At 46.1% G+C, this 17,654-nt stretch overlaps 1 protein-coding gene across 2 annotated transcripts in view; it reads right to left on the reverse strand.

Annotated features, from left to right (window-relative positions):
• Positions 1–16,369, reverse strand: part of LOC8029019 (carnitine O-palmitoyltransferase 1, liver isoform) — a 32,814-nt gene extending 16,445 nt beyond the window's left edge. The window contains exons 1-6 of one of the 2 annotated variants that reach the window (XM_040215264.3): positions 15,664–16,369; positions 15,430–15,538; positions 12,420–12,865; positions 5,260–5,489; positions 4,153–4,440; positions 2,076–2,405 (exon numbers count right to left, since the gene is read on the reverse strand). In XM_040215264.3, coding sequence (XP_040071198.1) covers positions 2,076–2,405; positions 4,153–4,440; positions 5,260–5,489; positions 12,420–12,857 — 1,286 coding nt within the window. In that variant the 5' untranslated portion in view covers positions 12,858–12,865; positions 15,430–15,538; positions 15,664–16,369. The remainder of the gene's footprint in view (positions 1–2,075; positions 2,406–4,152; positions 4,441–5,259; positions 5,490–12,419; positions 12,866–15,429; positions 15,539–15,663) is intronic. The other variant, XM_029980949.4, reaches the window with a different exon arrangement.
• Between the last annotated feature and the right edge of the window lie 1,285 nt (positions 16,370–17,654).

Here is a 17,654-nt window from a genome sequence, read left to right on the forward strand (position 1 = left end):
GGTTTACCAGTGCATTGACAAGACAGCCTTACCGCACAATGACTTAAAAATGCTTATACCGAAAATTTCAAGGTTTCTACAACTTTGCTAGATACGTCTAGAATGTTTACATCATGAATTCTGAAACCATGTACCTTCAGTAAACTCGGGATTCCTCAGGCATACCAAATTCTTCTGAATCGTCCTTATCCTGAAGTGAAGTGTTTCACGAGTTTATGCACTCTTGTATCGCATTAGAGCCATGCTGCAGCGCCATAAGCCAAACATTTCTTAGTGAGTGCGTTACTCTTAGCAAAGTATGACGGCTTCGACACAGCTTTGTTGCAATACAGCATAACCTCACTACAACAGGTCTCATCACAGTGGGCATTTGGTCCTAACTGGGTTCAGTGTTATTGGGGTTTATTTGTCGTCGAATTCGCAGGTGCTTTTTGCGGGGTTTGTTATTTTTCAAGGATTACATGTTTCTCGGCAAAAGAAACATGTAATCCGTAAAATTCACCATTCTGTGATAGCAAACAGCTTGACATCAGTAATTATTTTGGGCATTACGCGGCTTCAGTAGCGGCGGCGTCTAGTTTGCAAACTGTTGTCATTGGGCTCAGCACTTTTGCAAGAGGCTTGCAAGGAGTATGACCCAAGGCATGTAGTGATTATTATTATTTGTATAGCTTAATAACAAATAGCTACCTTTCAAGGATTACAAGTTTCAATAGACCAGTTCTTGTCTAATATTCATATGCATTTCATCAGTCACACTAGTAAGCACAGGCTACAGTCATAATCAAATCAAAGTCTGCGATTAAAAGTGTCTGCGTTCTGCATGTTCCTTTTACAACAGACCAAAATCATTATGAATATCAAGGACTACAATACTGAGTTTATACTGTAATGCCAAAAGGACATTGTTAGAACTGCTTGGCTGTCATTCAAGACCAATGAATGTTCCCAGAGACAAAGAACCTTGAGAGCCCATGCACTACATTCAAATAGAGGCACAGGCTCTGTCGACAGAAAGCCATCTATGTTGTCAATATATTTCACTGGATGTCGCCACTATCGTTCTGCAATCATACATGAGAAGTTTACATTATGCATATCCAATACTGCAGCTCTCGTCTCCAAGGTGTCTCGTGCTCGCGTCCACTCTGTTCACAAATCAGTACTGCCACAGCTGCCGCCAGAGTTCACGTAAGCCCAAAGTAGTCCTGGAACACAGAACGGATGAATGCATACGGCTGAACACTCTGAATCGGGCAGTGACTTGCGCCCCCTGGCCACTGCGGCCAGTGGCATGTGATACGGTCAAGGCGATAGCTTGCAGCGTCTGCAGCAGTCCAACGTGAGGTGAAACATACAGGGTGAGGCCGTAAGAACAAGCACACTTGGCATGCCTTGCAAAATTCGAATTCTAAACATACATAGAGTACCTGAAATTGGGCACTCAAACGTCATTTCACAAGAACTTTTAAATCTATCCTTTTTAAAGCTCAACTCAGAAGTGGTAAGACATAAAAAAAAAAATAAGGTTCAAACGGCGGCTGTGCATTTTTTGTTTTATATCACCCTGCTGGTAGTATGCACACTGGTTTGCGAGCTTGCTCCCGGGTGGCTTGCTGAATGCAAAAATGCCAAGAATGCCATTGAGGCTCGCGACAAGCACAATAATCGCGATAAGTAATCGTTTTAACAGAATACATGAATGATCACCCCCCGGGAGCAAGCTCGCAAAACAGCGAGCAGACGACAAAAATCCAGTATGGGGCACAGGAAATGTATGGCCGCCCTTTTTGCTCTATATTTAATATTTTACCACCCCAAGTAGAGCTCTAACAAAAATACATAAAACCTCGTGAAATGACCTCTGTGTGTCCAATTCCACGAATGTATGCTTAGAATTAGAATCTTGCTAGGCGTGCCAAATGTGCTGGTCTTTCCAACCGCTCCGTGTACAAGACACAGAACATTAAGTTTAACATTTTATAAAAATAACGGTGTGTGGCAGCAGGGATGGACGAATGGATGGACGGATGCATACGCTCAACCTCTTCAATTGGGCAGCAGCTCCTACTCACCCGTACTCGTCCTCGTCGAGGACCAACACGAAGGCCGCCTTCTCGATGGCGTCCAGGGAGATCCGGTTGAGGCCCTTGCGGAAGTGCGCTTCCCTCAGCTTGGCCCACGCGGACCGCTCGCCGGCCGTGAGCGCGGCCAGCCGCTCTTCCCCGACCTGCGGGGCGCTCTCATTGCTCAGGATGTGCTCCAGCTGGCGCTGCAGGTCGCACGGCTGGAGCAGCCGGTGCTTGTGATACACCGGCAGCTTAAAGAAGCGCCCCCTGTGGTACACCGCCACGTGCTGAGAGTCCTGGTAGTGGACCAGCTGGTCTGTCTCCACGCCGGGGACCCTGCGTTAACGGACAACCCCCCACTTTGGTCATGCTGCAGACGAGAGGACAACTCGAGGTTCGGGAGGAAGGAAAGGAGACTCGTCCCTTTTTCCAATGGATGCGGGCAAGGTAAGGCAAAGCTAAGGGATGTTTTGGAGCCTGTACACAAAGGGCCCCTTTCCTGCCCATAGTAAGTGGTCTTTTCGCTCGAGGTTCCCAGAAAACAAGGCTCCTTCCCTCATCGACAAATGCAAAATGAGAAAGAGAAGGAGTTCCAGCCTGGCTAAAAAGAGATTTTGCACGTCTGGCTCTTGAAGGGCTCCGGCAGGCACAGATGGTTCCAAAGTGAAGACGACTTGTTTATGAGACGGGCAATTTACACCCCAAACACCGGTGTCGAGAGGTAGGCTGCAGCCGGCAGCACTGACTGCCGTAAAATACCAAGCAGGCACCCATACTGCAATTAGCGCCCACAACCTACTTTTAAAATAATTGATATAGAGGCAAAGGACATGTGAAGAGGCTTAAAAATTGAGGGTTCTGCCAAGCTCTTGTACCGCTTCCACACCATTCCGTAGCACCAAACAAAAGTCTATCTCACTGTATGCCCCTCCTCCTTTTCTGCTCTCATACCTAAAAAGTGCTCATTCTCAATTTTTTCGTGATCTCCAACTTTTGCACGGGAGCTTGCACAGTATTTCACTGTAGAACTCCGGTGCAACTGCACTTGGCCAACATTTGTTTCCTATGGGCAAGGGTCTTTTAAAGAATGAAAGACATTTACAACTCTTGCTAATGCCGAATTAGAACGCAGCTCTTGAGGAGGCGGCGGGGAGGGTACAGAAAGGAGGGTATGCCCCTCCTACTCCTCCATAACCTCCGCTCCCCCCCCTGCCTTCCTTCTCCCCCCTGGTGACGTCACTCGTAAAGGCCACGTGAAGATCAGGTGAAGGTCGTGACTTTCATTAGTAACCTTCGTGACGTCACTCGTAACTCTTGTGACTTCATTGTGAGAAATGTCCCATGATGCAACGCAAGGGGGAATGACTGACATCACTGGTAACTCTCGTGACCCTCGCGACGTCACTGGTAACTCTCGTGATCCTCGTGACGTCACTGGGAACTCTCGTGATTCTCGTGACGTCACTCAGGACTCTCGTGATGTCGCACTTGACGTCAATCATAAACCACATGTTGCATCATGGGACATTTCTCATAATGATGTCCCTCATGGCGGTTGTGATGTCTTGTAACTCTCGTGACTGTTATGACGCCACGTGCGACGTCATTACGGGAAACGTCCCATAATGCAACGCACGGGTCACGAGTGACGTCACTGAAAGCCATCATGAATTGCGTGTTGCACTATGGGACGTTTCCCATAATGACGTCACTCGTAACTCTCGTGACGTCACGTGTGACGTCATTATGGGACACATCCCATAATGCAATGCCCGGGTCACGAGTGAGACCCGCACATTGCATTATGGAACGTTTCCCATAATGCAACACGCGGTTACGGCGATGCCGCTTAAGCCGGAAACGGGCACCGAAGAGGTGCACTCTAAAATTAAACAACACTGGGAAACAACGAGAGAGAAGTGACTACAGTACTGGGCTACCGCCAATTTGGGCTGAGCGTAACGGTCGTCCTAGAAGATGCTCTCCATGTGATGTGTGGTCGCAAAGCGGGACTGGAGAGACGGATGCACACGGCCAACTCTTTAAATCGGGTGGCTGCTTGCGCCACCATGGGGGACCCCACCTGGTGGTGTTGAAGATACGCTCATACTGGCGGGAGCACAGGGGCACGGTGTTCTGCACCATGATGGGCGTCATCTGCTGGGAGTCGATGCCCCGGCGGAAGAGAAAGGAGGCGTAGACCAGGTTGGCCGCCCGAGCCGCCTGGTTGCTCGTCAGTTTCACCAGGATGGCGTCGATGGCATAGAAGTTAGAGTTGACCATGATGGGGCTCCGCCCGCGCAGGTACACATACTCTTCCCACCAGTCTGACACATAGTTGGACGACCACCATGATTTGAGCCAGAGGTACCTGCGAGCGGGGGGCTGTGTTTGGCTGTGCTTAGGGCTATAAAAGTCGTGCGAGACACAGTAGGAGCAGAAATGAAAACTGCCTGTAAGAAACTACTTTTACAACATGCAAGGCTGTGTTTGGGCCTGAATGAGCTAGGCGGCTCTGCATAAAAATGCAAGCAAAAAAAGCAGTCTTGTGTGCATTTACAGTATAATCACAGCGATAGCTGCGACACCTCATCGAACCCTAATGTATTCTTATGTTGGGGCGTGAAGACTCTGAAGAGAATCCTCCATGGGAGATTCGAAGCTTAGAGCACACTACATGAAGCCTGACCAACCAAGTGGTGATGCAACCAGGGTTCTTAGAAAAACTACTTACTGGTCTAAACACTTTGGCAGTTTCCACCCTAGCATATTGTGCATATATGGCGCTTCTAATCGTCCACCTTTCTAGAGCGTCCGAGGGGTTTTACGGACAAGTAGACGCACCCAGCGACTTTCTCCGCGGTAGCTTCTCCGAATCAAGGTCCATCAATTAGGTCTTCCGAGCAAACTGACTGGCCGACTACCCAACGTCGGCAGCACGCCTCTGGTGCCTCAATTTGTCCCCAAGGAAAACTTTCCCACAGCACGACGAAAAGATTCCTGATCGGGCAATCTAAGCACTGTCACGGCAAAATGAATTATGTCCAACCTAGAGTCTGCTTTCTTTCTTCCCTTTTCTGTTGCCCCCTTCCTCGTTCCTCCTCTCCGGAGCACCAATGTCGGTGATTACGGTTGGCCACGTCCTGTTCCCGTCTTTACCGTATGGTCGCAGCAAAGTAACTGGACGCACCTCTGGAGCTTCTGGGCAATGCCGTGCCGGAAGTCCTTGGCGAGTCCCTCCATCCGAGCGTAGTTGGCGTCGTCCAGCAGAGGCCTGACGGAGCGCAGGTAGCGCTCCATTGTGTCGTCCAGCGAAGGCAGGGGCAGCTTGGGCAGCGTCGACTGGTAGCTGAACAGCAGCGGGTTCTTGCCCTTCAGCAGCCGCACTCCGCAAAACCAGAGGCGCGTCGTCAGCGACACCTGTAGACGAGATGCGGGCAGTGTCGGACCACGTGGTCGTGGTGTGTGGCCATTTTGTTCATAAATCTCAAGGGGGACAAAACTGCGTATCTCTTCGGGATATTCTAAAGATGCGCAAAAAGCATTGCGCGTAGAGGTCCTTCGTAACATCGCGGTGTCACGTAATGACAGTGTCATTGTCACATCGCGATGTCGACTTAGGTCGTGTGACGTCGTAGAGCACCGTGAAAGATTATGACCCGAGAGTTCCCTCGGACTCGTCAACATTCCAGCACCACAGACTGACACCAGCTGTTGTGAACACCGTGGCGTTGTCGGCGCAACATCAAATTTGAGGCTAAATCCCGGGTGCGGACACAGAAACCTTAAAGGCTCGTCCTATAAATGCCATGCATTTATAAGTTCACCATCTTCGAAGATTCTATATTCCGTTTACTTTGATATGCGAGCGAGCCAGGAACAAGCATGAGGATGTTGTTTTGAATAGCGCATGCACTGCACAGACATTTGTGCACACCAGCTATGATCAAAGCACAAGGCTCGTGCATGCAGGCTTGGCTTGACTAGTAGCTATGATAAAAAGTAGTATATACTGTAGTACAAAGCAAACTTTTATTTCCCAAACCACGAATCGTAGATAGGATTATGTCGGTGTGACAGATCTAATCAGTATGATTAAGAACAAACATTACAGGTCACATGCAAATTGATAACCCCCTTAATATGCTGAAGAAAAGTATAAACATTTCATGTAAAAAGAAAGAAAACAGCAAAGCAACTCACAGCCCAACAATCAAAAGAAATACAGGCACTAAGAACGAACGCTCGAAGGAAGAACCTGAATTTAATTCAAGTTGTAAGCATAAATTATGGTTATACCCAAACAAATTCAGACCATGATGCATCTATATTTCGAGTTACTTCATATATAGAAAGTGCGAGCTCCTTGTCTTCCCAAGTGCCTCCCAGTATGATTGTGCATGCAGTTGGAGCAAAAACCAAGGCTACACGCTCATGCGTGCAGCCTTCGCCATGGTCCATGCTATGGTGAGGCAGAGTACAGGTGCAATAACTACACCGATTAGGCATCGAATAACATAACTGTGATCGATTGTTTCAAGCGGATGGGTGGAACCTTTGTTGCTGTTCCTGGCTGCTTCAAAACACTCGTGTGGGGTTCATTCGAGACGCACATGTAGGGGCTGCAACTATTGTGATGAGAACAAAGGGAACGTCTGGCTCCCCAAGGGCCTCTCAAACGTTCGCCTTCAGACAACTTCCTGATTCTCCTCACTGGAATTAAGGCCAGAGCTTTCTTTGAAGCAGAGCTTTTGTTGCCTGTAATTGCTGTCATTGGACAAAATCAAGGCCAAACAAGTTGACACCGGGAAACGATTTAGTCTAATGATAAGTTTGTTCAATAGAAGAATGTGTTAGCCGGAGAAATATGAAGTTTGAAGATGTCACGCCTTTAAAGTGACAGGCATCAAAAGACAAATATGCAGAGATATTCTCGACTGCAATGTGTCAGTGGCACATAGTAAAGAAATGCGCACTCGTAGACAAAGCGATGTTTCACAAACTGGCGTCTTTCTGGATTCAAACATTGTTTCTTGTGTGTGTCAGTGTTTGTTTAGCAATATTTTTAGTATGAAAGAATTGCCGCATTAAAATTTAATAGGCATAATGATGCTTTTATTTTTATATAAAACTTTTAAGCTTTTATTGAGAACCTCCAAGTTATTTTGGGTGTTTTTGCAAAGACTTTCAAACATCTCTAAAAAAAAATAGGGTGTCTGAATAAAAGAGAAAGCCTCTTCGGGAACAAACTGCCAGCCACGGCAGACATTGGGGATTACAAAAGACATACTAATTAGCCAAAATAATCACCTAAAATTGACAAACTTTTCCATTTGGAAAATTAACCGCACGGTTCCCATTAGAAATTTCCTAAGGGTCATCGAAAACCCAGAAGTCAGTCAATTTTAGGACTCGATCATGTGGGAAGTAGGGGGTACGGTAAAGTTACCATTTGTGCAGCAGGTGCGAAGACGCGAATATCATCTGCATTGCTGCTAGAGCTAATTTGTGTAGTTAGGCAAGAATATTGGAAATGAATGCCTGTTACTACGCTCGACATCTCCGATGGTCGATAATGTTATTTTGAAGGAATCATTCCATTATTTAAAATGCCTCCTTTAAAAAAAAAAAAAAAAAATTATTCTCAGTCGTTGGCGAAACACCTTTCATGTAGCAGTATAGCAGTAAGCCCACAGTGAAATGAGTTCAAAGCATGCTGCAGCGAATTCTGCTTCACCGTAACAACTGCACTTTGAAACAAAATGAGAACAACTGAGTGTGTGCGTCTGTCAGACGGTGTCGTCAGTTTCCAGTATTGTTATCATTTGGTCGGAAGGACACACCGACTAAACAGAATCCGTACACGTGGGGTCTCGACACTAAAAAAGAATGCAGCTGGAAGAAAGAGTGCTAGTAAAATAACACTTCAAGGCCATTTAAAAAATTTAAGTGTTGAAAAAGTCATGCTCTAGTTCACTTTAGGGCTTAGCTGTGAACATACAAAAATATTAAAGGCAACTGAAAATATTTATGTCTATATATATTCCGTCTATCAGTAAATGCCATTTCAACTCAAAAACGTTTTTATCGGAAGAAAATTGGGTTCGAAGATGTAAAACCCTCAAAGTGACAGGCATAGAAAAATTCTAAATAGCGACATCTGAGCAGCAGGTACAGGAAAATGTGCCAAAATAAAATGATTCAGCCTTGAGTAAATAAATAAATACTGAAAATTTTCACCTTGCTGCCTTTAAAGAATGCTGCCCTTTTCCCCCCTTGTTTAGAAATACGTTTCGTATAAAGAGGTTATCACGCCCAGATTCAACAAACAAAAAAGTTATGTTCTCTTTCTTAACAAACAACTTTCGGCCTTCAATTCACCCGTACAGCAAATTAGATTGTGAGGCAATGAGATCAAAACCATGTAGTTGTAAACCTGCTTTGCCAGCACACGAGCAGAGCCTGAAGCCAAATAAGAGCGACAGTGTGTGCACGTGTGCTAAATGCACATCACTTGCCAAGAATTAAAAATAAGTGCAACAAAAAGGGGCAGGTCGCCAAGAGTGCAAAAACAAACAGACAGCAACCCCATACAGTTGTTGCACAGTCGGGAATACTCGCCAATTAAACCGGCCCTGACGGTGGCTCAACGCTCGAAACCGTCGCAGCTGGAGGAAAAAGTGCTAAAAAACAACTGCAGAGGCATCTAATGAATCGATGTTTCACAAAAGTCCCCATCTCTAGTTTGCTTTGCATTAGATACTGTAAAACCCTTTATGTTCGCGAGCCCTCAATTTTCGCGAATTTCGCGAATTGAAGAATTTGCGAAATTTAAGGGCGCGTGACAATTTCAGTCCTTAAGATTTTCAATGCAGGCATCTGGAATTCGCGAAATTTAGTGGTCGCGATTATGTCATCTGTGACCGATTCGCGAAAAATAGGGGCCGCGAAAATAAAGGGTTTTACAGTATTAGCTGCAAAACAAAAATTTTAAGATCAGCTTTTTTTGTTTGTTTTGTTATGATTTTACAATCATAAGGTTGTTGGTTGCTTCAGTGTAAATGGTCGGGGCTTCGCAAGACAAAGCAGGCAAACGACATTGTTAATGCAAACCAGCTATCACTGGTTTTCTCTGTTTGTTCTCTCGAAATTAAAAGACTGTCACCAAAAACTACAATAGTGGTGGAAAGTTTTCAGTTGGGGTACTAGCGTAAGTGTGCATTAGTGCTCGCGAGACACCATGAAAAAGTAACTCTGTTCCAGCGAAAGTTGTCACGGGTTTTCCTGCTGCACCGTCGACTAATTTACTCCGGCAGAAACTTCCTCGTCGCCGCCCAAAACTGACACAAACTGCGATAGTTTTTAATGGCATTTCCGTCTCCTGCACCGCCCTCGCACAAGCGTATCGATTAGCTTTAAGACCTCGTGAATGCTACGAGGAAAAAGGTGTGACATGTGTGGAGCCTTGTAAATAAGGGAAGGGAGAAACTATTTTTCTCCCTACGATTTCCTGTTGACGGAACCTGACTTCACCAATGATGGCCGGTACCTGCTACGATGCGACAACTATGCTTGCCAAGTAATTTTGGCGTGTTCTTGTGAAGGGCGTTTAAAATTACCATATCTTCCTGTGCACGCAGCATGCACGCTACATTTGTGCATTATGCATAATTGCCTCAATGCAAAATTCTGTTTTCCCTCCAACCTTGGCTGTTTTCCCTTAAGTGACCTACCTATGTGCAATCGCGTATCGAGAAATATTTTTTGTGTGTGTGCACGTGTGTAGGGGGGGGGGAGGCGGCTTCGACTACGGATCCCCGTTTCTGCCTATGTAACTGCAGATGTGGATGTACAAGGTGTTTCCGAAAAATAAGTGAATCGGGTTTTTTCAGATGTAAACTCACTGAGTTCCACTTTTATATTAAACTGGTACATGTTAATAGCCTGGAACCTATTCTATACTTTACAAATGTGTGGCCACCAGCTAGCCCGATTAAAAGAATCGCTTTCTGGTTTCTTTAAAAGTACTATTCCCTGAAATTTGCGTCCCTTCAAGGAACGACAGAATTCTGGGATCACTTTCCTACACTCCTAAGAACTTGTTGGGCCAAAGTCCTCATACCGAAGTTGAGTGACAGATTCATTTCTCGACATAATTTGACACAATTAGGATTCAGTGCTTTCGGAGTTCATTTCACCGTAAAATTCGGAGGGTGTTTTTCGGGGTCCATTTTACACGGGAAGTTTGGGATTTATCGAAGTTCATTTCTGTTACATTCCCAATTCTGTGAAATTCTGAGTTTATTTTACTGCATTTCCAATTTTTAAAATTCTAAACCAAAATAAACAAAATTTTATCACCAAGCCACTTTGTCCTGAAGGAACCTTGACAACTCAAAAGCCCAACCCCTTTTGTCAGTATAGTTTGAGATTTCAAAGGAAACTGAAGTGACACTTTTTCAGGACAACTGACCTTGTGCTCCCATGAAGTTCATTTGTAAAACACCGTCTTACGTAGGATCTACCACATGAAAGGAGGATGTTGTAAATCCACTGATTGAACAGGGCACATAAGGGTGGACGTGTTTTGTGCTGCACCTGTGGTTCTTAATATTATCTACTTTTGCTCTAACTTTAGAACAAATTTGACCAATTTTTGGGGGGCTAACATCCCTAAGGGGACCCATACCTATTGGCTACCTGTTTCAAATTGTGGGAAATTCTGTGTATATACGAAACTGCCACCACTCTTTTTTTGTTGAAAATACGTGCAGCTTGTTCACATCCTTTTACTTTTTTTATCAGTGTTCCTACCACCTCAGTTAGCACCTGCATTGGAATCCCAGACGATGTAAGCCTCTCCATTTAAACATTAAAACTGCCTTTGATGATGTGGAAACATGACTTCTTTAAGGCTGAAATAAGGCAGGAAAGAGATGTACGAGTGTGGTTGATGTTGTGTGCCTTCCGCGTGCTGGAGTGCCCCCATGCAAGTGTGGCCTCGGCCCGAGCTGATACTGCGGTCTGTTCTATCTTTTTCTTCCTTCAATAGATTGAGTTGTGAGTTTGTGCTCGTCTCTTCTCACTCCTCTGTTCCTTTCCATTTGTGCGTAATTTTAACCATGGCATGTTTATATCACTTTTGCGTGCCCTGACTGCCGACCCTGGATAGCTCAGTCGGCAAAGCACTTGGCTCACAATCCAAGTCTTTTTATATGGTTCCCCAAGGGCCTAATGCTTTTCGGTGTCGGTTTTTTTCGTTACACCCGGCAGTTACAGCCAACCGGCACAAAACTCCTTATAAATCGACTAATAAACGCGTTCTACTGTGTTAAAAGGGGTCAGTAGTTGATTTGTCATGAGATTGGGTTTAGTAACTGAGTCTTGATGTACCAGATGGAAGAATGATAAAACAATATAAAAAAAATATAAAAGCTTTCACATCAAATGCAAAGCCTTTAAAACTTGGTTCAGTAGCTTGTGTCACAAACTTGCGCTTAGTAACCGAATGTTGATGTCAAAGTGAATGGCAAAAGAAGCAAAGCAATAAAAAAGCTTTCACAGCTGATGCAGAGCCTTCAAGAATGGGGTTGTTACACCTCGCACTGCCAGTGCGAGGGGCTACAAATGCTGTGCTAAGAATACTCACAGCATCTGATTAGGTCCATTTATAACATTAATATCATAGAAAACAATGCATTCTTAGGATTAACTTTATTGCATAGTCTACAAAGTCGGCTTTCTTTCTACACACAAATATTGTTGTTTCAAAAAAATTAAAAAAAAAAAATTAATTAATGTACTAAAACGTTTTCTCACGGTTAGTTGTAAAGTGGCAAAAATGTGATCACTCAATGAATGTCTAATGCACCTACAGAAATATTTAAGACGATACAGTGGATGGATCCTTTACATGAGCTCGAAACTACTTCAGGCATTTTCTTACACAACATTCCCACATTCCAAAAAGCTATAAACGAAGTCGACAAAGCGGGAAGTACCACGTCTGCAAAAGACAACATGCCGCAACGCACGGCATGTTTAACAGTGCCTTAAAGGCACATTTAATTTAGGGTCAGTTGTATTTCCTTTATTCTGCTTGACAAGACTGACAAAGCGGGCATAAGTAAAGCCAATACACAGGAACTTTTAACCGAACGGTGTAATCAATCATTCAGCTCTGTTCACGAGCTGAAAATCAACGCGAGACAGCAGGTCGAGCAGATTGGGTCGCTTATCGGCGCCCATCCCACAAATCGCTTATCAGCACCTAACCCACAAATCGCTTATCGGCGCTTGAGCGACGGCTCAGTATCTCGAGATTGCGGCATGCGGAGACGGCAACCTCACCTTGCTTCCGCTACCGCGGCTTTCGTACATCCACCCCTTGTACATGAAGAGTCCCTTGAGGGCATAGCGCTGTGCCAAGCTCCACACGACCCAAAGAACCACGCTGACGGCACCACTGGTGGCGAGGCGCGGCAGGATTGAAGGGGCGGCGGAGGGCGCCTTCTCCATCGACACCAGCGACGCGATCTGCTCCACGAGTCCACCATCTTGCTCCAGGAGGGAGAGTCCAGTGACGACAGACAAGAGAAAGTAAAGGCTCCGGTACGAGGACGGGTAGACCCCGTTGTAGAGGTTGGTGAGGAAGCGAGCCACCCGCTTCTTCCAGGATCGCAGGCCGCTCTGCCAGACGAGCAGGAGTACTTCCCGGTCATAGTTGATGTTGACGCCCTCATGGGTGACCGTGAAACTGAAGGCAACTGCCTGGTGGGCCTCCGCCATGCTGCCGTCTGCAACCAATGTAGCAATAGAATTTGCAGCATTGTGCGCAACTTGTGCTGCTGATATTGTTAGATACAACCTGTGCAATTCGTGTTTTTGCAACAATGCATGCAACATGTGTGAAGTTAACTTCAGTCGGTGACAAGTGAAGAATGCAATATAGTTGGTGACAGGTTACAGGGCAACACCAGTCAATATTTCTGAATTTGGGATTACAACTGTTTTCAGCTCAAGTATAATTTTTTTTTCTTCGATACTGTGTGTAGCTTTATAAATATTATGGCTCAAAGTTTGGTTTCGTGCATCTAAGGCAAAACCAAAAACACTATCTGTTAGAGATACAGCAGCACCAATATTCAGCCGTATGGCCGCGATGCGACGTCATGGTGGTGCTGCGGTATGCAGTAGAACATGTGGAATTGACCACTGCTTCACCGTGATGTGACATCGCAAGGGTGCTGTACTAGTGTTGCTAGACTAAAACTTAACCCGCTTGCCGTTCGTTAAAGAGCAGCTGGTCGCATCATTAAAATAAGTTTTCGTGGAGTATGCGGCTTCACTATAGTGTAATATTTCGGATGTGGGCATATTTTGTGCCACTAAAGCGATACTAGTCCTTTATTTTGGTTTCATTTTCGATCGGAGTTGTCCTTTAAGAGTTCAGGTTGAAACTCCTCCCTCCTTTTCCACTGCAGCAGAGTAAACACTGGAGAGGAAGTCATATCCTCTCCAGCGCTCGCTCTGCTAATGCGTAAAGAGGTGGCAGGAGCTTCCCCTGAACTCTTAACCTGTGACTGACTATAGAAGCTTTGCCTTGAGTATGAGTTTTCAACCTTTGATTACCCTCCACCACGGATGTGCAGCCAAAGCAGGACACAGGGCAACAACTGTATGCTGGAGGCAGAGCTTCTACTGTGTCCTTAACCTGTCACCGAAACTCGCTGCAAGCGCAACTAGTCCGATCAATGACTGCAGCTGCATGATGAAAGAAGAATGCAAGTGTGCAGACTGTTTTGCATGCCGACACCAAATGAAAGTAGCAATGAAGGAATACGAGTCAAAATGCCACGGAGGTACAGAAAGTACCTTAAACTGCGGTGCCAGCAAGCGAATATCTGATGTGGTTGTACAGCATGTGGTTGCACTTCTTTGCAACTACACTTTCTAGCTCTCTATTAAAATTAAGGTTGTACTCAGAGCTAGCCGACAGTTCAGCAATTGCATTGCAGTCTTCAATGCAACATATTTGCAAACTTCACAGTTTGCAAATGTTCTAAAGTACTACCAGTTCTCTCGAGTATTTCATAAAGGCATGCGATTAGAAGTAAATCGGTTTGTGGAACACGGATCTGAATAATTGTCAGCAATTTGTTTGCGCAACAAACTTCCAATTTCCGAGAATAGGATATTTCATATATCTTTGATACTAAGAAATATTGCACTATGTCTCAAAGACACGGCAAAGTGAAAAAAGAAAACATCACACTAAACACATCTATTGTGAATGATCATTTGGGAAATGTAACGTCTAGTTTTCTGGCGTGGAGTGACACAGGCAATCCGGACCACGCACACATTACAAGGCGCAATGCACCGGAATGATATAATCCAGGATCATGCGAAATTTAGCGAGCACATGAGAACTCGAGGCTTGCTTTCCAAGAGCGGGTCACCTACAGAATCCCATGTGCTCCTGAAACAAGTGCACAGCAGAAAGAACCACTAGTGCCCAAGAATCCACCCTTGTCAAAGAGCTTAGCCAAACCAAACGCTACCTCTGACATCCGTACTAAACATGCAATTGAAGCATGCACTGCTGCCTCCGCTATGGCTTATAGGCTCCAAGGATGATGGAAGCCAGTGGCCACAAAGGAGTACACACTGTATGGCTTTAAGATATCTCACTGCGTTGGCTAATATGCTTCCATGGGACTGTCAAGAATCTGACTTGGCCGTTATGATGACGAGTAAAATTATGACAAGAGTAACTGGAGACTCTTGAGGCACTGGTGGTCTTCCCAAACGCGCACACACACATGCACACAGCCAGGCACACGAGTGTAGAGGGTCACACGGGTGACCTAATTTCCGGCGTTCTTCATGTATCCACGGGCAATCGGGTTGTTCCATGGTTGGGCGCGCAGATAGTTGAATTGCGCACTCGGTACACACAACACCGGTGCCGCAGGAAAAGACTTAAACACGGACCTGTGCATTCCATCGTTGGTGGATACGGTTTGCAATGTGGAACGTCAAACTTTTTTTAATACAAATAAAATATACGACGCAGCTGTTTCGCGCGAAGTTAAAAATAGGCAAACGCCGCCACCGCTACAGTGACAAGCGTTCATCGACACACGCCGTTCGCGCTGCCTAGCTGACGGAAAGACCAGTATCAAATAGCACGTTTTCTTCCTCGCGAGTGGTCAAGGGTCCCCGCCAAAGACGTCACACGCGCATCATTAAGGATTTAAGGCAAGACAGATGAGAAAAGCACCTTGGGATGTAAACAGAGCAGCCGAGGAAACGAGAAGACGAAAAGAAGAGGGAAACACGCTTCATTTTTACATACCTAGCGGCAAGCAGCACCACACGCAGAAGTCTTGGACGGCCGGTAGGCAGGCTGGCTGGTCCGTACGACCTCGAGATCTCGGCAGGGGTTTTCCTCCAAACGACCCCCTCTTTCAGCGATTGCGACCAAGAGATAATGGTGCTTACGTACGCGACGGGAAAGGGTCTCGACGGGGAGAGAAAAAAAGAAGGGGAAAAAAAGACGCGGAGCTAAAGCAAACGTATAATAACTCACCTCCTCTCTCCTCTATGCGAGTTGACTTGACTGGGGCACAGGTGAAACTGGTGTAGGAAAAACAGTGCGTCACTGCGACGATTTAAGTCTACCGATTGTTCTTTTTTTGTTTCCTTTTCGTTGTTTCACGTGCGCTGGTGGTTGTGGAGGCAAATACGGCGGCTGGAGCTTAATGATACCGCTTGTCGCGTTCGACGACGACTGCCACTCATATTTGGTGTTGCCTCGGCGAAAGGCTGGCGATCGCGGAGTCTTGTACGCCGACGCGTTCGTGGAGCCGGTCGTCCTACGCTCACAGGAACATCTACACCGACTAAAGTCCTCGACGCGAGGAATACACCGCACAACGCACGCACGAGAGGTTGACGTTGACACACGCAGAGGGTACGGATGGTACACGGAAGAGAAGAGAAAAAGAAAGATGTGTCGTTTTTTTTTTTTCCGAGCTCTTTAGTTCCGGTTTCAAGGAGCGAGCGAAGGTGAAGGCCCTTTGACCTTGTTTTGAAGACGACAAAGCCACAAAGCCTCCGTCACTGTGGCCTCCGTCACGGCCGTCAACGTATTTCGTTGACTGACAGCGAAGCAGCAGGAGCCTACAGACAGCCTGGCAATGCCCACACGGCTTCACATAGTACACAATAATAACAAAACAATAATAATCTTTTGCACCTGCACGTCAGCACTGTGGCCTGCACGAGCAAGGTTAGTGACGTCTTACCCACGTGACTTTATAAACTTACTCTGGGGTACAAAATGCACTAAAGCTACATGGGGTGTGTGCGAGGGAAGCTGACGTCACTTGACTGTTTTCATCCGCGAAGAGTATTTCTTCGGACTCGGGGAGAAGAAACCGAAGAAACAGTTTTCGCAAGCCCCCTCGCTCTCTCTACCACTCCTACCACTCTCCCAAAACAAACAGTGCGACGAAAGAACCCGGAAGTGCGTTGCTTACGTTGCTTCGGTTCGGTTTTTTTTTTTTTTTTTTTCTTTCTTGGCACGCTGCGTGGAGCGGGCGCGAGCTTTCGTTTCGGTTTTCGTTTTCATTCGTGCCAAGTCGGGTTGCCAATTGTTCCCTGCGTGCGCACAATTTGCGTTAAATTTGCATTTCTTTTCTTTCCCTTTCACAAGGTGCTTTACATAAGTTCGCCTGCTTTGGTCCGCATTGCTGCATTACTTTCTTCGACTTGAGCACGGTTACACCAGCTACGGTACCGTGCTTCATATTCAGCCGACTCAGCATTCAGTTTTTTTTTTTTTTTTTTTTTTTTTTTGTTTTATAAGGGGAGGCGAGAAAGTTGCATGGATCACAAGCAAGGACCTTTGCTTATCATATCTCTATCAACACTGCGGTTCCGCTAGTTCCGCTACGCGTCACTTCGCTGGCAAAGTGTCAAGCAGATTTTTCGAAGCCGACAATCTTATCCTAACAAAGTCCAGAGACCGATAATGCGCGGAAGTGCGCAGTCGACAAAGCTCTCCTCCTTTCTTTCTTTGAGGCCAAGGATGAAGTATGGTGCGCGACCGCCATACTTCATCCTTGGCTGGAAAATGGCAGTACGCTAAAGATAATAGGGAGTTTTCGTAGATCGTTTCCGCTGTCCCGCAACGCTCTCCGCAACCAGCTACGCTAGCCGGAACTCTACAGTCAAGGCCATGGTCGCGCCGGCGCAGTAGCGGCTGCTTCGTTGCGGAAGGCTTAGCGGAGGGGGAAACGCGGTCTACGAAAAGTCCCTAATGAGGCCATTAGGGAGTTTTCGTAGAACGTTTTCGCCGTCCCGCAAGGCCCTCCGCAATCCGCTACGATAGCGGGAACTCCACAGTCAAGGCTATCGGCGCGCAGGCGCAGTAGCGACTTTTTCGTTGCGGAACGCTTAGCGGAGGGGGTAGTGCGGTCTACGAAAACTCCCTATTAATGCAGATTATGCAAGGTCCGTCTGCTTATTGTTATGCTGTCGATGGGAAAGGGCGAAAAACCTTGCATTACGAACAAA

Source organism: Ixodes scapularis, unplaced genomic scaffold (genome assembly GCF_016920785.2).
Source record: "Ixodes scapularis isolate PalLabHiFi unplaced genomic scaffold, ASM1692078v2 PGA_scaffold4__175_contigs__length_147842914, whole genome shotgun sequence".
Lineage (NCBI taxonomy): Eukaryota > Metazoa > Arthropoda > Arachnida > Ixodida > Ixodidae > Ixodes > Ixodes scapularis.